Source organism: Pogonomyrmex barbatus, unplaced genomic scaffold (assembly GCF_055798465.1).
Source record: "Pogonomyrmex barbatus isolate J1 unplaced genomic scaffold, ASM5579846v1 scaffold1, whole genome shotgun sequence".
In the NCBI taxonomy this organism is placed as follows: Eukaryota; Metazoa; Arthropoda; class Insecta; order Hymenoptera; family Formicidae; genus Pogonomyrmex; species Pogonomyrmex barbatus.
In genome coordinates, this window is record NW_028297098.1 from 21895440 (window position 1) to 21918097 (window position 22658).

Below are 22658 nucleotides of genomic sequence, written 5' to 3' on the forward strand. Positions count from 1 at the left end.
ATCTGTTATGTTATTTCATAATAATAGTCATTTTTGTGCAAAGATATTGTCAAAAATGTTACATATCTGCTATAAATGTTTTTTTTTTCTTAAAAATACTTTCAAAATATATCAATATTTGTTAATGAGATAATATATTTATCTTTTTAAGCAATATTTTCTTTGCGGATTATTTGAATGAAATAATTAATAAAATCCATTGGTTGTTTCAGAAACATTTATTCTATGCTTGAACATAATCAATAATTAATAATTATTTTATTAAGAAGACTGATATTTTTTCACATTGCACTTTACTTTATAATGCATTTTGTTAAAAGATTCGAACGATACAAAACGCGCGCTTGCGCGCGCCATTTATTTTTTAATATCATATATTTTTACATCTCGAAGAACTGCAACATCCCTAAGGATAAATTTTTAGGTGCAGTCTCGTTTGTCCTAAATTCTACTTTTTTTACGTTTGACGATATAATTCATAAGCAAACCTTTGGAACACCCATGGGTTCTCCATTGTCTCCGATCATAGCTGATTTAGTATTAAGAAATTTGGAAAAGAGCGTGCTCGTGTTAAGGTCCGTTTATCATTTTTTTATAGATATGTCGATGACATTGCAATGGCCATTCCTTCCCGATTGATTGATGAGATTCTTGGAAGATTTAACTCGTACCATCCTAGATTACAATTTACTGCTGAGGTAGGAGGGAGCGAGTTGAATTTTCTCGATTTGACCCTAAAGATTGTTAATAAGAAAGTTGAAATTGTTTGGTTTCATAAATCCACATTTTTGGGAAGATACCTCAATTTTCATTCCCAGCACTCTCTCGCCCAAAAAAAGGCACTATTGCTAAAAAAGGCACTCGTTGATAGAGCGTTCTTATTATCTCTCTCCGAAATACCATAAAAAAAACTTGAATTTGGTGATTACGATTTTTGTAATAAATGATTACCCTCTCAGCTTTACCTTTGATAATATCCATTCAAGAAACACTATTCATAAAAAACACTATTCAGACGGGAAGATAGATCAAGCATGTTAAGTACAATAGTGCAATCACAGGGAGCAAAATGGTTCACTTTACCTTTTGTTCCGAGAATTGTGACTAAACTCAAAAAAGTTGTCAATGATTTCAATGCAAAATCTGCGTACTTTAGTATAAATAAGTTGAGAGGCATGATCAGGATTCATAAGGACGCTCTATCAGCACATTCCAAAAGGAATGTAGTGTACAAGATCTGCCGCGGCAACTGTGATACGTGCTATGTTAGACAAACAATGATGACAATTAAAAACGAGACTGCATGAACATCAGAACCATATACGTAGAAGCGCGAACACACATTCAGTCATTACCGAATACAGATTAGGCTACGTCATCATGAATTTGACTGGAGCGGTGTGAAAGTATCAGACTGTGAACATAATTTGCGAAAAACACAATCTAATCTCAGAGAGGGCTCTTTATTTAAGAGACAGAATAATAGTCTGAATTCTTGTACCACGCATACATTTCCATCTTGAGCAAATTGTAACCTCGGCTTTGTTTTGATGACAAGTTGTTGACCTGTAGAGTCACCACGCTCAGTTATTATCGCCTGGAGCTCAAGGTGTGCGAACCGCGGTTTAATGTAAACTACTGTGTATCATCTGATAATTGACAACCCCTTAAAGACTTGTCTTGTCTCTTTAAGGATGACATGTTTGTGCGGTCATAGTAATTCTTGTTGGCGAATTAAACATCAGTGAGAATACATCAGATGAACGCAGTATTTTGCCTTTGTCTTTGTATACACTGAGGATGACTCAAACTACAGTCGAAACGTATGTTATAATTTTGAACTGTAATAAAGAATGTAATTATAATTTTGAACTGTAATAAAGAATGTCAATTGCGCACCGTAAACAGCGCTGACTTGCCTTTGCCCATTTTACCGCACCATATCATATATTTTTATATAAAACATTTTACATCACATACTATACAATCACACACTATATAATCTCGCCATTAAAATCTCATATAATTACTAATATTAATGTTATTCCATTAATTTTCATTTAATATTTTATTCCATATTATTCCATATTCCATATTATTCCATCCATTATTTTATTCCATAATTTTCATTTCCAAAATTTAATACTTATTGCTATTCCTAATATTTCCTCCATTATGCGCAGAGCCTAACGGGAAGTATATATCTTATATTTAATTTGATCATAACGTTGAAATCTTTGTGTTCGAGATAATGATACGATAGTGCGCGGCATCGATACTTTGTTTACTTTGATTGAGCGATATTGTGTACGCGCGCGCATGGCATTATCATTCAATCACCGGCACTCGTGCGGGCGAGCAGTGCTGCGTATCGCTTTGCGTTATCTTCGCGTTTTCTTTTCAAAAACGAAATCGCGACGAATTCTAGATACCTCATAATTTCATATAAATATAAATGTGTCGATTTGATCCCAATCATGTTATATCTTATCTATCTATATTAATTAATAACTTGACTTTACATAAGTACAAAGTAAAATTTAATATGACGTGAGGTTTCAATAAATGTTTCGTCGCGGACTACAATCATAAATTTAATAATATTAATTTACTTTAATTTAAAAGATATTTCATTTTATATTAAAATCTTTGTTTATTTTTAATTTAAATCCTGACTTAATATTGTTAACGTATCATAGATTTTTTTCATTTACATATTTGTTTATTAAATTTATTTCTGCTCATATTATCGTATTTGATAAATTAAGTATTATATCATATCTGATACTTAGAGTTTATATTGGTTATAATAATTTGTAAAATTGCATATTGCATAATATTGGTTTGCTAATTATGCGAGAAATATATTATCTCGCTCGAATCTCACGTCATTCATTCTGAATTTTTTATGTCATCTTAACCTGATTCATGGTGAGATTTAAATAACGATTAAAAAATTAATATATTATTACATTATTCATCTTTATTACAACATAATTATGAAAATCTTTGCAATAACAGCCACTCATGAAGTAAGTATAATGAGAGACCTAATCGGCATCATGGAAAATCAACAACAATAATTTCGATATATTCGAATATCGATTTAATATGCCCTTTTTAGAAATGGATAAGAAAGATGTTTTTCCAAATAATAAAATGAATAAAACTTTGAATATTGTTAAAAAAAAATCTAATCTATTTAAACATTTTTAACTTACATTTTTAACTTAACAGGAAATAATATCTTTAAAAATGTCAAATTTCGATATTTTTTGACACAAAATGTAATTCACGGTCGTTTGACTTCTCTTTGAAATGTTGCAAATGTGCCTCTTCATTATTCCGCGGTTTTTGACGTAATCTAGTGAAATTTACATCAAAGTTATATCTGTGTACATGTATATATATATATATATATATTTACCTATGTACACTTTAGAAGAGCGGAATATTATTTGAAACGGTGCACTCCTCGTTTGTTTTTGGTTTACTAGAATTAGCTTGCTTCATTAACAAAACCTTTTCTACTAGAAATGGCGTAATATATTTCCACATCTCGTCCTTTGACAATTCCATTATCTCTAATTTATGTATTATAATACATAATTATTATACTTTGCTATCGGAATAGGTTAAATTTAGTTTCATTTCTTTGTCTTACATTCTAGGATATAAATTTCAAAATTATCAGTCAAGATAGAAGAAAAAAGTAGACTTTTTATGCGATCAAACTTATATTTTTCTTTCTGAACATTTTTCCACAAGAATTTAAGTGCTGTTCGTCTATGTATATGAAAGTCTACGTCACACCTTGACACAACTTATCAAATTTTGCAAGATATTGTACAAAGAGATATAAAATATATGAAGAGAAATAGATTAGAAAGTGTGAGATAGTTTGATATTTTTCCTCGGTTTTTTCAACAATTCTCATTTTATTTTTCTCTCTTTATTCAAAAGAGAAGATAAGTATGTTTATTCAAGCAAAAATTACTCGACAAGTAGAAGCAAAGAAGAGATGTTACTCATATTTCTAAGTATTAAAGGACGTTTAAAGTGGATATTGTTGAAACTAGAAGAATGCCTTCGACAATTTCGAGGGACAATTTCAATTTTTTTCCCTTTTCTTTTAACGTCCGAGTCACTCGCCCATTATTTGTCAATGTCCAGAACTTTATCGCTCGTAAACAATGAAAGTCGATTGACGATCGAACGAAGTCTTCATGTACGATAAGTACGATAGTGAGATTGTTTCGTATTGGTTTTGACGTAATAAAATATGTCGATATCAGTGAGAGTCGGCGACACTTTAGTAGTAAATTCATTTTGTCGGCTTCGTAAACGACGATCTGCTTTGATCACAACGTAAATCTCTTTTTTATGATCGGTTGTTGTGTTTTTTTATACGTATGTTGTATAGAGACAGAACATTGCGCGTCATTATGTGGGTGTAATACATCGAGATAAGGCTTTCAATAATAATGTGATACTTAACAATAAGAGGTTTTAATATCTATATTGTCAGATTATTAGAGAAGCGAAAGTAAAAGTGAACAATCTGGCTCTTGAAATAATTACGAAGGTTTTTATTTAATGAAGAAAATAAGAATATAAGAAATATGCAACATGTATATATATATATATATATATATATATGCAAAAGAACATATGTAATTATATGAAAATTTTTTATTTTAATTCAACTTTTTTTTATAAAAAAGAGATAAATATTTATTACTAACTTTATCTTTATTTAATTTAAAAAAAAGTTGATAAAACCTTTGGTTTTTGTTTATTGTTTAAATATATGAAAAAAAATTATTCAAACATGTTAATTATGATAATTATTATTTATAAAACAAGAAATTATTGAAGGACTTTTTTTGCAAAATTTTAATATCCAGAGAAAAACTCTAGTACGCTTGAACTATGTTTGTAAATTCTTCAAGCGTTATAAACGATCCTTGATTACTGTAAAGAAGTTTTGCTGAATATAGATACTAGTTTTTATGGCAGGATTAAACTTTGCGAAAACTTTGTTAATTACATGAACAACTGTGATTATGATAACTATGTTTTCATATATAAAACTAAGTTTAATATCTTTCATTTGAAAAGAATATCTACGAAATGGAGAAGAATATTTGTACATAAAATGATGTAACATATAGTAAATAATTAACGTTTTACACATTATTTTTACTTTTTATTATGTCATGATTCTTTTCTACCCATAATTTAGAAAAATGACGAAAATTTTCTTACACTGTTTTAGAATCTCTCTAATTGTTAATAGTTATATTTAACAATTTTCCCGTTTAATGAGTAAACTAGACGATAAAGTGCGCGCTCAAGATTAAACAATTTAAGCGAAGGCGAAGTCATCGATTTTCCATAACAGTACTTTATAATTTATGAAATTGTTAATTTTCTTCACGTCAACTTGGAACATAATATTGCAATAAGAGTAATCGATAGTGAAACTTTATTATGTAAAGATTATATACAATCGCGATCGAAAATTTTTGGAAGTAAATAATATTAAAAAAAAAGATTATTGGTATTAAAAATTAATTTATCTAAAAATTATCTCTGCATTATTAATTATATTTATTAGGAATCATTTGTGTTCCGTAAGTAAAGTTGTAAAAGTAAATAATTAACGTCGTTAAGTAAAGTCGCATATTTTTATTAATGAAAATCTTTTAAAATTATAATTTTAATTTCTTTAATATCTTTTCAGTTCAATCTTTTAATTAACCTTTCCGTTCACAATTATGAATCTACGTAACCTTGATACCGTGATTTAAAAATTGCTTTGGTATTTCGAGAAAGAGCGCTTCTTTTGGGTATTAAATCTAAAAGAGACTGTTGTAATCAGCGACGAGAATAATTCATATGCAAATGTTGCCGCGCATAATCTTATCGTCGCAGCGTACGTTTGTACTACTACTGAGTAAAGCGAAAGTAGTTTAAAGTAGATATAATCAAACGAAAGAAACTTGATCTTGGGAACTCAACGAAAACATTTGACAATGTTTAATTGAATGTTTTTTTTTTAACAAGCATAACAACATTGTCCTATAAAAAGAGTTTGAGCTTCTAATTATACGTGGAAAAAATATAAAACATTATTCTCGATTATCCAGAATTTATTTTATTGAATTTAAACAAATGAATGTTATTAATGATATTATTAACATGAAAAATGTAAATCAATCAAACTTGATTAAATACGTTAATCTAATCTGATATTATTTGAAGATTATTAATTGGTGAAAAATCAATATTTCTCCTATGTATCGTCTTAAAAGAACACACGTTAGAACACATTTATAGAAATTAGTCGTGAAGCGATCCTGCGATTTTCCTCACTTTTATTGCCAACACACTTTTATTGAAATTGTAGTAGTATAACCAGATATGTAGTCATTGTAGAAGCGATCTGAAAACAATATAATGATTGATCGATTTATATAATGAATTTTCCAATATTCGAATAAAGTTGAGTAAGATATTCAATTCTGAATAAATAAAAAATCCTAAAAAATTATAATATTATGTTATATTTGTGAATTAATATATAGTTCGCGATCGTAAAAGCTTGAACTATATATTTTTTCTTCTTTCGCTGTTTGTATGTATGTATAAAAATATACAAAAAGTAAAACATACAAGTTGTTAATTATGTCGTCGATTAAACAGTCGTGAAATATATGCGGAAAGTCACGTTATAAACTTAAATATACGGAACACCAGTAAATTTCACAAACAATTTTCCACACGAAAATCGAAGCTTTGCGTTAAGCAGACACTGTCGTGGGAGCTTTGAGGGTCAGGTGCCCTCGAAGCTGTATATAACTGCATCACTAACCGTGAAGTTTCGCACAACTACCAATTTCAAACAGTAGTGCGCTGACTCGAGTATATACAAGGCTTATTCAGTTTGCGGAATGATGAAATCGAAGGGCGTGTTCTGGTAACGCGATTTATGAGCACGTTTACGCTAGCATTTACGGCGTCCCAAATTCCTTCGGGATACCGGCGCCAATTAAACTCTATCACGTCGCAGGTTTTGATATAAAAATATTTGCTGTAATGATCATTTTCACATTTATTGATCGTTTCAGTTCCACTTATTATTATATTGAAAATTCATGTTAAAAAAAATATTTCACTCGACCAATTCCGCAACATGTACATTGAACTATTATATATATATATGAAAAAAAATATTTATATAAACAACTAGATGTAATTATTTTATATATGCACGCGCAACATTTCAATTTAAAACTACTAATTATTTTTATTTTTCATTTGTATTTTGATATAAATCCTATCGTTTATTTTCATTTCGCGTTTTAATAGAGCTACTATTTTTGCAGTCGTGCATCCATGTTTTTTCACGGAAATATCGTATCGGATAAACGTGGAGCTTATAATATCTCCGCTTTAATTATTAATCTTGATTGAATCGCCAGCGCAACGTGGAGAAAATGTGGGAATGCACGTTCCTCTTTAAGTTGTCTGATCGCCATGATAACATCGCGGTAAGGAACGTGTTTAATTTTCCACGAAATCATCTGGATAATTCAGCAGTTTTAAAATCTTGACGCGATGATTTATGTCTACTCGCAATATCCAGCTAAGAAGGACGCAGGTCTTAATATCACGTTCGTCGTTAATAATCCTTTTAATCTTTTGACATACGTCTTTCATATATACGTAACGTCGCTCATCAAACTTTTAGCTAAGCTAAATTTTAAGCGACGGATCACGGGATAAATCATTATGTACTCGCAATTATTCTTGCATGCATAGCAAGTAAAGTGCTCGCAATATATAATGTGATCGACTAATCAAAATTTCTAACGTAATTTAAAAGATATAATCAGACATTGAAAAGTAATCGCGGATATTAGGAATTGTAAATTTAATGAATTAACGATATATATGGTTTGAAACATATTTTTAATATAATTAAAATATAGAATTCTTTGCATTACTTTAATTTCTTACGTACCGAACGTAATAATGGCAGAGTCACGTAAAAGCATCCTGCGGCGGAGAACTTGAGCCTTCGATTTAGAAATTGCAACGACAACTCAACGAACTCCTGCATTCAGAGAAAAATCTCTTGCAGATTGTAATTGTGTTAAAATAATTATAATACTATACGTAGATGTAATAAAAGCACGGAAGAAGTCGAAAGAAGTTTTTAGAAGAATAGATGATATTGCAATTAGAAAAGAGAAAATTTGTTGGGCAAAAATTTCTCTACTAAAAGAAACTAAGAGATAAAGCATGCAATAATGATTTTATCTACTTACCTCATTTTTTCTCATCAGTCTTACTTGCCACTCGAATAGAATCAAGCCCATGCTATTAGCCTGGAACAAATTATGTTTATGTATTCTCTTAAAAATATTTTATAAATTATAAATTGTAAATATAATTTATAAATACTTTTTTATAATTTATATAAAACATTTTCTTAAAAATATCCGGCTTTATTTCTATTGAATATTGATATTTTATTTTAAAAGTTTATAAAAAAAATTTTAATTTAATATTTCCATAAGTGTATCTATGTTATTTCACGTAGTAATACTCAAGGTTGCTACTTTATATCGTTATCTAAGCGTGAATGCGATACTCTGTCGTATCGCCAAGAAAGTTTTACTTGAGAAGAGGCAAAGTCGCAGGCGACGTGAAGTAGTAAAAGTTGAAAGAGAAACGCCAGCAACCAGGTACTCATGCAGTACACAAGCGGCAATGCCAGGGTATCCCACGGTTTTAGAAGTATCCACTCGATTATGAAATATATGTTAGAGACGGTATGCAGACTCAAATTGCCGATCCAAAAGAGCAGTGACAACGAGTATAGCGACTCCAAGTTCTCCGCGGCAATCATCAAATCGTTGTGCAGACTCAGGATTGTCTTTTGAAAACAGTCAAAAAGTCAAACGAATAGAATTGTCATAAACTGTTCATTTATTTATATTTATTTATCTCTGATATTAAAATTCAAAATTAAAAATTAATCATAAATTAATAATTTCAAACAAATTTATTAATTTGAGAGGAAATAAATTCTAGATAAAATTCTGAGATAAAATTAAGTAAAAATTTTAATATTTTTTTATATCATATTGTCATCATCAATTATCATTTCAACCTTCTTGCTGATGGTAGCGATTTCTTTGCTCGCAATTGACAACGATGGTAAGTTTTCCGTCGCAATTGCATTGAGGTGGCGAAATCGTTGGCCTAGAAAAATAGCCATCGCCACGAACTTGTAGATAGCTATTGACGTGCCAACGTAGGGCAGCAAATATCCCATGTTGTAATGCCACGCCTCGTGGAAGGCGTACATTCCGGAGCGATTGACGGAAGTCCAGATGCTCGCGATCACAGCTACGAGGATCCACGCGACGATTGCGGTCCACATCTCTTTGCGAGGATGACCTAATTGCCTGACACCTTTATCGTAATCCTGTAGCGCGTTCCAAATTCTAACGAAGCTATGTCTCGTGAACACTGTTAAGCTCAGCTCGTACATCACGACGCTATAGTTGACGATTACCTACATGATGAGCTACTTTTAATCATTGCTTTGATATTTAGATGATTTAGAAACTTACAGCTATTTAATTAGATTTGTTTGAAAAATTGACAAAAGTATATTTAACTGATATTGAAAACTGATTTTTATCCAAAGAGTTTATAAATAGAGAGAGATTTTTGTTTATTTAAATAAAATATATACAATTATTTATATAATATCATATAATATTTATAAAATTATATATATAAATATGACAATACATATAATTATATATACTTCCGGGAGTATTTCTCTATAACTAATTTCTTACCTTCGTGTTCTCTGTTCCTGAGAGAGCCGAGACTTCTCTCTGGATGTTCATGAACTTTTTTAACACGTCGTACAATATATAGCTGTATAGAATAGCGGCGATCGCTGTGAAGATGAGGTTGATGTTCGACGGTACTAGACGGTCTTGCAAAATGTTATAAGGAGCAAAGCCAAACACTCGCACAATGTACATCATTGGCCACGTGGCCCTATAAAGAGACGAGTCTAGACCGCGTAGCCTTTTGACTCGTTTCTTCTTTACCTTGGTGAATACGGTATTTACAATGAAAGAAGAAGCTTGCGACTTCATGGCCAAGGAGAAATCGATCGATGCTTGGAATCAATTAGATCTAACAAGCATAATTTCCTCGATGCCAGTCTCCGCTAATGAGACAGAACTTGCATCTGTCTACGAAACATAGATAATTATCAATTAACAGAATTTGTCTGCGTGTGTGAGTTTCAATGTGATAAAAGATAGAAGAATACATTCCGTTACGATTAAATTGGTGATAATATATCATTAATATAAAATTGCAATAATAATAGCATATTGCGATAGAATAAATACATAAATATATTTGAAGAAGTCTGTAAAATTAATTTTTATGTCAGATTAAAATAAAATTTTATATATAAACTTTTATATATAAACACTGTGTGAGTATTTAAAGTATGAATTAAAGTAGTTAAAAATACAATATAATATAATACGATATAATATTTTTCGGGTTACTCAGACTGCGCTCTAGCCTGCTCATTGCGATAATCGGTATTTCTCTCATTTATATAAATTCGTTAAAGTTAATTATTTGCTAAAGTCAATTATCGCGACAAACGAACGGCGCGAAAGCAAAGTTTACGATTGCAATAAGGTCGATAAGATGTAACTTTCAATCAGGTCTATCTTCAATTTCACGAGTAAATATTGAATCAACGAAGTTCCTGAAAAGTCTGTTCGTTTTTATTTTGTGTCCCGGAAATCACCGCGTTCATCGATCAATTGTATTGTTCTAGAAAATGTAATGTCGAAGAACAACGTGGAACCGCAATAAATAAAACTACAAGAAGAAAACAGAAACTGCAGAATAGATATTAGAAGAATTTACGATTAAAAAAAAAGAACAAACGTGAATCCTAGCGTGAGGTAGAGGAAAAAAAACCGCTTTATTCCTCTCTAACCGCAGTTTCCTCTTAAAATACAATGGATGTGATAAAACCAACTATTACTTTCAAAAATCCTGCCCGTTCTCTCGCTCTTTATTCCGAAAGTTAAGCGAATTTTAACAACGCCCTAGAGCTATTCCGGTGTTGTCGTAAAGCCGAAACTTTTTCCGCGGTCTCGACGTCAACTTCCCATCGACGGGTACGTTATAAATCCCAAAAATATATAGCTCGAGAGAGAGAGAGAGAGAGAGAGAGAGAGAGAGATGGTGGAGAGTGAAAAAAATAAAAAGATTTACATAATCTCGAAGACAGTAAATACCGCATGAAATTCAGCATCCCAAAAGCAGCAGCGGCCGTTTCGCTGTAAGTCCAATATATTTACGGCGATTTATCTTTCACGACTGTCCGTCGTAAATCATTTCGCCGCGTAAATTGGAAACTTTCGGCAACGATTCCGGACTTGTGTGTACTCGCAGCTCGAGACCTCGAAACGCATCGATTGTTCCGGATGACGTCGTAAGAACTAGGAGGATTCGGCGTTTCGTGAACACTTTCGTCGCGTACGATAAAATGGGAGCGATTCGTGTAAACATACCTGTGACGGGCACACAAATGTAAAGGTATACGTGCGAATGTCACCGTTAAATATTATTCTACGTCGGCCCTGAATGAATAATTGAAAGAGTGGAGAAAAATAACAGGTGGAGGCAACCCCGGTCGAAGTGGATGCGCTCTGTATAGCTCGGGATGACTGGACAACTGTAATTGTATCGCAAGAGGTGGCCTGTTAGTATTCAAGGCCATGCCGTGTCGTCGGTTACCGATTCTATTGCGTCTCCATGACACCTCTATCCTCTGATTCTCACGTGTATTTTTGTAGCGAAGAGCATGAATATACAATTTATTTTGCGCCTTCGGACACGAAGAGTACTTTACTGAAAAATATTATTTCGTGAGATAAAATAATTTGGAGATAAAAGACCTATTTTCGAAGAGTACGGAATATCTGTTATTGACAAATAAATTAAATAAAATAATTGAAAATGATTAAAATAATGATAAGCGTTATTAAAATACGTACATTTATAGTATTGGAATCGAAAAGTATGAGATATGCGTAAAATTATTATTTGTGGTAAATAAATATTTTTAAACATATATTTTTGTATGAAATAATTGTAATAAATATGTTGTATATACGTTTTCATAGAGTTTTAATATTAAGGATTATAACACATATAAAATAATAATTAAATGGTAATATAAGCGTTTCTAACTTGGAAAAACAAGAAGAGGCGTCGAATGTAGGCGAGCACGAGCAAATAACACGATATTAGACAGAAAAAATCTAGGATATATCTAGGAGAACTATTTCATTCGGACAACGCTCCCAAGAAATGTAATTTAACGCGAATGGACGATATGTGGACGAGTGCTTGAAAGAGCGAAAAGAACGAAGCGTATTTTCATATATTTCCTCAACGAGAACGAGTGACGAAATCACATACCAACTCCAAAAATAATGCAAACGGCAATGAATAAATTCTTCTTAGTAATTCTTCAGTTTATGAGAAATAATAAATATTAAGATCAAAAGAGAGAAAGAGAGATAATTATTTAGGTAATAATAATTGTTTAGATTTCTTTCATCAATTATCGGTGCTTAGGGCTAATGAGATCAATAATCGAATAAATATTGTTATAATACAATATAATATAATATAATATAATGCAATATAATATAATACAATATAATATAATATAAATAAAATATAAATAATATAAATAATATAACATAAATTAAAACAATAATTCTTCTTGATGGCAGAAAGAAATTTCAGTAGATGTCTAGCAAAACATTTACTGCAGCATGCATATTAATGTGCATATAATCATACGCGTAATATTCCAGAATGAATAAATAGCACGATATTACATCGTAATAAAGATATTAAGTGATGAGTTTAATTTAAGGGGAATTGTAGCAGCAGGTACTTTCTTTGATCTTGTCACTGTTTTGGCCTCTTTCAGAAAGCTCTTTCAGGACGCGGTTGGGCGAAAAAGAGAACAGTCAGAGGGTCGAAAGAAGAGAACGAAAAAGAAAGGCTTTTAAGGACAATGCTGTGAATGCTGGCGGCGAATACTGTGTCGCTGTTCCCGTTTCTCATGCAATTAGATAGAACCGACAAAAAAAACACTTGGCGACGACACGACCGCCATCCAGGAATTGCGCGCATATTAAAGAGAGTACACACATGTCATGAAAAGAACGTGTATTAGCGAGCGACAAGTCGCGAACGATAAGCGCTCGGCTCAGCTATCAGTGATCTCGGAGTGAAATGCAAGATAAGTAGTTTGTCATATTTCGTTCGCACCTTCGTTTCGAATGAAACTTGACATAAATGAAGAGAGAGAGAAAAAAGAAACTAAATCGTTTTGTCTCAGGTCAAAAAGTTATTTTAAAAATACAACCTGGAATAAATTGAATTCTTAGCAATAAGAAGGTACGTAAAAATTCACAGCGCGTCTTTTTTTCCCGTGTGCTTGATATTGATTTAATTGATTTCTGGACGAGACAGATTAAATGAACCTCCGCGGATTAAAAAGGAAAATCGTTCATGTTCTACATTGTTTAAACGTTTCAAGATAAACGTTTGCATACCGCCAAAGTCACTCTCCGTCTCCGATAGCTAATTAATTATTCTGTTCAGCGCGAGCGAAATCTGCCGAATCTAGAGAATGGAATGGCGTAATTTTCGGTTGGAAATTTGTTCCAAGAATGAACGCCAATCTCGCTCAAAATTATTCTTTACCTTATTATGTATATATATATATATATATATATGTATATACATACAAACGTATATATCAAACATACAAATAATTTTTTATTAAGCATTTTCTGAGAAATAAAATTTTTATATTTCTTCTGAAAACGATAAAATAGCTCATTTCTAAGCTTAAGAAACTTCTATAAATTAGCGCAGGTAGAAGTAAGATTTAGCAGGAGTTTCGGCAAAGATGTAATATTTTTGAAATAATAATTAATATTCATGAGAATTGCAAATAATGATAGAATATGTATACACACACACGCGCGCGCGCGCGCGCGCGCGCGCGCGTGTGTGTGTGTGTGTGTGTGTGTGTGTGTACATACAAACGTACTTTTATGTCACATGATCTAACCCTATGAAAAATCTCGACGTAACGAAACGAGCGCGCCCGGAGCGCAATTTATCTGTCAACGCGGTTTCCCGCGGGACAAGCGCGAATCACCGGTTGCGTCTGTCCTGTCTGTCCGTCAAAAACTTTTATCCTCAATAAACCCAACCTATTCCGTTTCCAACCGCGATCCACCGAAAAATCCCCCGGAAACGTCAAAGTCTGGCAGCATTCGAGGTAAAGGACCGTTGAAGCGAATCGGAAATGTCCTGGAAGCAACACGTCGACCGCGAGGCGACCATCATGAAAATGATCAAGGACGATCTGCTGAGATGGACCTGCGAGAGACACGCCACCGACTGTCCCCTTGACAGACATCTTCTACGTGACAAGGCCCTCGAATTGGCTAGCAAACACGGACTGGCAGGCACGTATCCTCGAAAAACCCTCTCTGCTTTTAAGAGCTTGAGGCACGAACGGAGTTAATTCCAACGAAGGCTCTGTTTTCATATCGCAATAATCGAAGAGATAATAGACTTGTACCATAATGGCATTGTATTGAATGTCACACTCAGCTCAGGAGGAGGACGATGCCTTTTCACGAGATTCCGCTTCGTTTTACTCTCTCTCTCTCTCTCTCTCTCTCTCTCTCTCTCTCTCTCTCTCTCTCTCTCTCTCTCTCTCTCTCTCTCTCTCTCTCTCTCTCTCTCTCTCTCTCTCTCTCTCTCTCTCTCTCTCTCTCTCTCTCTCTCTCTCTCTCTCTCTCTCTCTCTCTCTCTCTCTCTCTCTCTCTCTCTCTCTCTCTCTCTTCCCGAAAAATGACAATATTTCTTCTTTATCCCGATTTTATTCTGTATAAAATTAATATTCAAACATTTGAGATAATCTAAAAGAAAATTTGAAAAAGTTCATTAATAATATATATTATTAATTTGATTATATTAATAATTTGATCATATTCTTTTTCACTTATTATTTTTTTCAAAATTGTATTATGATTTGCGGATTATTATTGCGCGTTATTATTGTGTTATGAGCTGTTGTTAATGCATCAAGTTGTTTCTCGCTTTGACAAAGTAAACTGCGATGGTGACGAAACAACAAATTGACATTAATAATAGCTCATGACACGTTTTTAATTCGCAAATACAATATTTGTATTATTTAACATTGCTACGTGATTATCATATTTTTCTCATTCTTTCTCTTTTCTATTTTAGACTTTAATTGTTCCGAAAAATGGCTGTCGTCTTTCCTAAAAAAATACGGTCTCTCGTTGAATTTGAAGGAATTTTCTGGGTCAATCTTCAACAATTACCGACTCTGGATCGACATGATACGATCTGTCATTACGCAATATAAGCACAAAGATCTCCTCCATGTAGATGAGTTAACGATGTACTCCGACGTTTCGCCTGAGATCTTGGCGTCAACAATACAACAAAATGTGCCTGATACGACTCTAAAGAAGACGACGGCATTGTTATGCTGTAACGCTTCCGGTACCGAGAAGCTACCATTATTGATCTGCGGTTCTTATCCAGCCCTGATAACTGGCAAGGATCACGTATATGCTCACAGCGAAGATGCTTCGATAAACGACGGTCTCTTTAGGGAATGGTTGACCCGATTGAACCGTTGTATGTCGAGTAACGATCGCAGGATCCTGTTGCTGCTGCATAGGAATCGCATTGGTGCCTTTCGAGATCTTGAACTAAGCAACATTAGGCACATCTTCTTCCCCGACAACTTCCCGCCATTGTTGAGACCGCTGAAAAGGGATATCTTCCATTTCGTCAAAATGGCTTACAGAAAAAGGTATATTCATAAAATTTATAATAATCGTTTCTTATTTATTTATATTTTGCAAGCTCGTAGATTTAGTAAAAATTTGCAGGATAATCTCATCTATAATTTAGAAGCAATTATTATGCTAAAAGTTAATGAAATTTTAAAGTATATTTTATTTAAAATGCTTATCTCGTAATTTTGTTTTAATAATTCATTTTGTTGTTTCTACTATGTTTATTAAGTATAAAATAAATAAATAAATAAGTATAAATATTTAGCTTAAAATTCTTATCGTTCTTGGATTTTAAAATCTAGGAATAAAATCTAGGAATCTGTAATATAAAAATTTCATATATTATAAATATATTATAAATATACATATTTCATAAATATATATATATTTTCATATATATTTCATATTTCATATATTATGCAAAATGTAAATCTATTGAAGATGGTTGTATACAACTTTGTATATAAAATACGAAATTAAATAAATTATAAAATTAAACTATCAAGAAAAATTCCGCAAAATTTTCAGCATTCTTGTTATTGTGTAGAGATGATTTTTACAAACTTTAGAAATACCTTTCAGAAAAATTTCAAAAATTTTATAATAAACAAAAGCACATGCTTTAAAGGCTTAATTATCTCGCTTGCAAGGAACTATCAGAAATATTTGTCGATCAGAATATTTTTGTCGTAGGTATGTGGAAGGAATCAGAGAACGCAGACGCCAATGGAACGCCGAGAACGTAGTGAGAAGTTTGGTGGAAGCGTGGCGGGAAGTTCCGCGGGATCTCATTATCGCCAGTTTTCAACGAACCGGCTTTCGAACTGACGATTGTTTCCTGGAAATCCATTGCAATGCATGGAAGGATTTGGAAACAGGTATATCTTTTAGGAAATTTGTCACGTTCGACGACAATCTCTCGACAAGGACATCGCGTAAACAACACGTATCTAACGACAAGAACCATAGTTACAATCTCAGAGCTAGAAAAACCGTCAAATTAATTGACGACCAGCAGAATTTCACGAGAATTGATTCGAGAGAAAAGGATCTGATCGTTGATCACGCAGAGATAAATATAAATTTGCAAGAGATCTACGTGGAAAAAGATGTTGATTGGAAGAGGAAGAGATCGCATGACGAGGCTCAATTAGACGAAGACCTTTATAAAGAGGCAAAGTCGAGTGATGAATCAACGTCGAGAGAAAACGAAGATAACGTCGTTATTTCAACGTCGACGAAGGTCATCGACATTCAGACGATTGAAGGTGTACCTCAGAGTAGTTTTAAATCCGATGACGTTCACTCGATGCAAATGAGCGTGAACGAGTCGGGGACAGACGCGGAATACGATTGTAAGCTTGATAAAACGGTAAGCAATGAGGAGAGACGTAAAAATAGCCAAGCATTGAGCAACGAGCGATCGATCAGATCTCTATCGAAGATCAACAATGCGAACGGGAACGCGTCGCAACAAGTGTTCGACGATACGTCTGCTGAAGATTCTGATACGAAGGAGTCAAACAGGGGGGTGGTTTCCTGCGCTATCCCGAGAGACGAGATCGAGTCGGCCGATTTAGACGGAAATGTCGGGCATTCCCCGCAGAAATCATTGAAAAGGCGACGCTCGCGTTTTCTCGATGCCGAGGAATCCGGGAACAATTCTAACGATGGTGAATCAGAGCGAGAAAGATCGAAATCCGATAGCAATTGGACAAGACAGTACGAGACGAGATTCGTCTTCGGTCCGTCTGACTTGGCGCGAACTGTAACTACTGTTTCCGCCGAGATACATAGTGATAATGGCGTGTCACAACAGAGACCGAGGCCCACGTGCGAGACGGAGAGGAGTATCTTCACTATAAGACCCAGAAGAGATTAGAGACATAATCATAACAGTAGCTTTCAGTGAGTAGATATATTTATTTTATTTTAAGTGCACTCTTTATCCTTTGAAAAAAATAGCAAGACAAATCGTTATATTATAATCTTATTATAAACTTATTTTGTATGAGAACGTAAAAAGTAATATATTAACAGATATTTATAAGAAGTAGTATATTACTTAATATTTCTATTTTTTATATACTTCTTTCTTCTTTTTATCTTTTTTCGTACTGCTTTAAAAATGTATATACCAAAAATAATGTGTCAGTTTTTTTTTAAATTTTGCAGTTTCGGGGAAGACACAATGGATCTTAAAAGAATTTAAATCACGGAGGATTGTGTGCAACCGAACATCCAATCATGTATAGAAATCAAGTCTCAAAAATAACAAAAGTTAATTCGAACTATCGCTATAAACTTTCATAACGTTTCTCACCGATGATCGCACTAATGTAGACGATGATTTGTTAATTGCGATTAATAACGAACCAGTTAATCACAATTATTACGAAATAAACTTTTGAACAAAGAAACTCTTGAGTAATTATTATTGCAAACATAATACAGTTATATAGAGAAAGAGAGAAATCTATTCGCATAAACTCGCGTTTTCTCGCGTTATCGCAATCGAGCGAGCAATATGGAACTTACAGTTTGAACGAAAGTTAATAGTTTTCCCGGTAATTCGCAAAATCGTGTCCCCATCCACGTGGAAAATTACATAGCCTCGGAAACATCAATTCAGACTCGAGTCTCCATTGTGCGCTTCCGCCGGATTTCTTCGCCGGATGCAATTTTCCCGGATCGCGTTTCCGTATGAAACAAAGTTGCGTTCCCGTCCAGGGATTCGTAATAGATTTGGAGGAACGCGATTCCCGGACGACGTCTCCAACTCCTGAATAATACGGCTATATCCTAGTGCACATCGTTGCACATGAGTGATACTTAAGGATTAATGGCGTGTCGCCACAGAGGATTGTAATAATTCACAGTCAGAAACTGAGATAGAGGAATATTAGGATTAAAGCAATAGTCAGATCATCTCTTGACTCTTGATAAAAGAGGCAAGAATTTTCGATTAAAAAATCATTTATTTTGCATATAAAAATATAATTATTTGAAAAATCTTCATGAAAAATATTTTTATATTATTAGATAGGAAAGTAAACTGAATTAATTATAAAAAGTGAAATGATAAAAACTGAATTAATTATAAAACACTCATATATATATATATATATATATATATATATATATATATATATGAGTGTTTTATATATATATATATATAATATATATATATATATATATATATAGAGTATGTATATATATATGGTGTGTGTGTGTGTGTGTGTGTGTGTGTGTGTGTGTGTGTGTGTATGCATACATTAATGAAAAAAATTTTTTATGTCGGTATTTAAGTTCTATTATTTGTTATATAAATGGAATGTCTGTTATTTACTATTAAGAAATCTGTCAAATAATTAAATACTTATGCATTTAATATAATGAAAAATATACTTGATAGAGTTATTAAGTTATCCAAATATTTTGTTCAAGTTAAAAAAAAATTCTCCGTCAAATTTTTATTCAAAAAGAACAAGAAAATGTTCATCAAAAATTCTATAAAGGACAGAATAAAAGCGTTTTAAAATGCATTAATTAAAATTGACCTTTTCACTCTAGGACAGTTTCTAAAGAATGACGTACATCCATCACCGCCTACTCGAATTTTTTGTAATTTTGTTATCAGGTCACGTATGTATGTGTGCACATACAGTTTAGTACTTTATAAGCTATGCGTATATCCTCTTCAAGAGTACGCTTGCATGAAGACATTTAATGCGCTTGCTTCTAGCTGCACGAGACATCATTACACACAGTGCATGGGCGAGATGTAATTTATCATCGTACAACTTAGCAACTGGCGTCGTCGTACTCAACATAATCGATTTCCGTTGCTGTACTTATTCAAGGATACGAATGTCGTAGATCTGGACGAGTATTCTCAAGATAAAGTGTACTTTAGATTTGTAATTTGTAATAGAATACTAACTGAAATTCCAAAAAGCATGATTCTAGAAATTCCTGGAGCTTTAAATTCAAGAATTCTCTTCCAGATTGCAAAACTCACTTAAATTCAAGCAGATTTGATTTAATATTGCTATAATCAAGTATCAATTTATACAAATAGCCACTATACAATTGTGAATATAATAATATGGACAAATTATTTTTTTAAGAGAGATGAATCAGTGTGATTAATTTTCGATTTTACTTTTGACGGAGTTTGTCATTATTTCGTCACTCAACGTTTCTCTATTTTAATAAAACATAGTAGACATAATTTATATTATATAAAAAATATATATACATATATACATATATGTATAAAGGTTTTATTAGATTATAAAATTTATATACTATTACACACACACACACACACACACACACACACACACACACACACACACACACACACACACACACACACACACACACACACACACACACACACACACACACACACACACACACACACACACACACACACACACACACACACACACACACACACACACACACACACACACACACACACACACACACACACACACCACACTACAATAATTTATTACATTATTTCAATAATTTTATTTTTATTTTTATATCTTTACTATAAAGATTAATTTATTCCCCATATTTTATTTACGATACAATTTTGTATTAGAACATCAATCACGAGGACGAAATGTATGTCGTGAATGCATATAGATACGCGCGCAAAGTGTGTGATTCGATTCCGGAAATATCTAATGCATGCTTTATTTCACCGAGATCGAGTCCAGATGTATCTGAGAACCATATCCTTTTAGGGAACATCTGACTTCATTTAAGAAACATCTGCAGCTTCCATCTCTCTCTTTAATAACAATTTTTTTTCAAAACTATATTCAAATAAAGATAAAAGAAAATATCTTATTACTTATTATTATATTATTATATGGAATTATGCAACATAATCATATTACATGATATATAATATATAATTTATTTATTGCCATGAAAATCAAAATAAGTGTATTTCATATTTTACTTTAAAAGCCACTGTAAAATGATATAAACATGTTTATAAAATAACTAATCTTAAAGCAAACATGAAATTAATTTGTCAACTTAAAAATTTATTTATTTCATATATAATTTGAATTCCTCTAATTTTTTAACTTTAACAATGTAATATCTTGATCATATTAATTAATATTATATATCAAACAAAAATTAACATGAGTTGCACAATTTCCTTGACATATAAATATAAAAATATTATTTTACAATTATTATTATTTTATTATTATTTTACAATTTCTAGATATAAAAATAAAATTGTTTATTTAACAGGGAATATATTTGATATTTTCTTAGGATTTTATTAAAGACAATGAATACCGCATAGAATTACTAATATAGTAATTTTTTGCTGAGGTAGAAATACATAGATTTGTCACTGTTTTCAGTCACTTAATAACTCTATATTACGATATTCAACTTCTTGAATAACAGATAGTGTTTTCTGTAGTATTTCAGCATGTACTGCTGATTCATCTTGATCGGCATCTACAATGACCCAAGTATCATCTCTTAATTTCTCGTAATTGGCATTGACACGCTGCTGAAATTCATTATGCTCAAATCTTTCCTTTCCCCAATCACTGCGCAGTTCCTGCTGTCGCTTAGACACTTTGAGAAACATCACACAGTCTGGTTTTGGAAGCCCTAAATCAGCCTGTTGACACCAATTGAGACTTCTGCCAGTGTTGGCCGCTGTGTATACGGCACCAGAGGCTGCATATCTATCTATCACCAGAGTAACACCAGATAAAAGTGTCTTCTCCATGTCCTCCTTGCATTCCCAGCGATTGGCAGAAAAGAGCAAATGAGCCGCCTCCGATGGTATATTTACCTCTTTTGATAGGAAACCATTTAAAATAGCTCCAACAGGAGTCTTTCTATCTGCAAAAGAAAAAAAAGAAATGTTTCTTTAATTTCACAAAATTAGCGCTTAATATAATTTTTAGAATTATTAGAATTTTTAGATTATAAATAAAATTTGTTTACTCTCTGAATGGTATAATTAGTTATTTCCATTATCTGTCATTTTTAAACAATAAGATACGATCTACTGAGTTCTCACGCGAATTTTTCACGACAATTTTTTCTCACTCTGCCAGCATTCAAAGCAATAGGAAATGCAGCAACAAGTGAGACAAGACAGAACCGATAACGACACGATAGACATAAATAATAATAACCCAGATAGGCATAAATAATAATATCTCAAATAAAATAATATCCCAGATTATAAATATGCATTTGGTGCGTAAATTATTATTTTAATGTTTCTTTTATCAAACTGAATCCATTTATATCTGCGGCAGAGATAAGTCATTCTTTTCCCGCACAAAATAACCTAACTTCACAAACACGCGATCGATCGTCACTCACTTGGAAATGCGCGAGCTTTCGCCGGGATCCGCAAATCGTTCAACGCATTCATCAGCATCTTCGCTTGAGTCGATTTGCCGGCTCGATCGCATCCCTCCAGAGCTATCAATGCACCTCGCTTGTACATATCCGAATACGATAAGAACGCAACAATAGTAGCGACATATCAATTGACACGTTACCCAGAAGAACACGAGGTTGCCCTACTTTTCGAAACGGCGTCGGTGATTCGAACATCTGTACGCTACG

General features: G+C 32.7%; 3 protein-coding genes across 3 annotated transcripts; 1 reads left to right on the top strand and 2 right to left on the bottom strand.

The window, feature by feature from the left end:
* Positions 1–6315: 6315 nt before the first annotated feature.
* Positions 6316–11503, bottom strand: LOC105422897 (uncharacterized). Its single transcript, XM_011632461.2, has 7 exons — positions 11370–11503; positions 9885–10292; positions 9185–9592; positions 8690–8947; positions 8337–8396; positions 8030–8122; positions 6316–6448 (listed from the first exon to the last, which is right to left on the bottom strand). The coding sequence occupies exons 2-7, from the start codon at positions 10191–10193 to the stop codon at positions 6398–6400; spliced, it is 1179 nt and encodes a 392-aa protein (XP_011630763.2). The 5' UTR covers positions 10194–10292; positions 11370–11503; the 3' UTR covers positions 6316–6397.
* Positions 11504–15439: 3936 nt separating this feature from the next.
* Positions 15440–18375, top strand: LOC105422887 (uncharacterized). Its single transcript, XM_025217257.2, has 3 exons — positions 15440–16030; positions 16710–17924; positions 18192–18375. The coding sequence occupies exons 1-2, from the start codon at positions 15546–15548 to the stop codon at positions 17896–17898; spliced, it is 1674 nt and encodes a 557-aa protein (XP_025073042.2). The 5' UTR covers positions 15440–15545; the 3' UTR covers positions 17899–17924; positions 18192–18375.
* Positions 18376–21311: 2936 nt separating this feature from the next.
* LOC105425822 (thymidylate kinase) lies at positions 21312–22627 on the bottom strand. The gene is made up of 2 exons (XM_011636761.3): positions 22410–22627; positions 21312–21917 (listed from the first exon to the last, which is right to left on the bottom strand). Exons 1-2 carry the CDS (start codon positions 22534–22536, stop codon positions 21418–21420), a joined length of 627 nt encoding a protein of 208 aa, XP_011635063.2. The 5' UTR covers positions 22537–22627; the 3' UTR covers positions 21312–21417.
* Between the last annotated feature and the right edge of the window lie 31 nt (positions 22628–22658).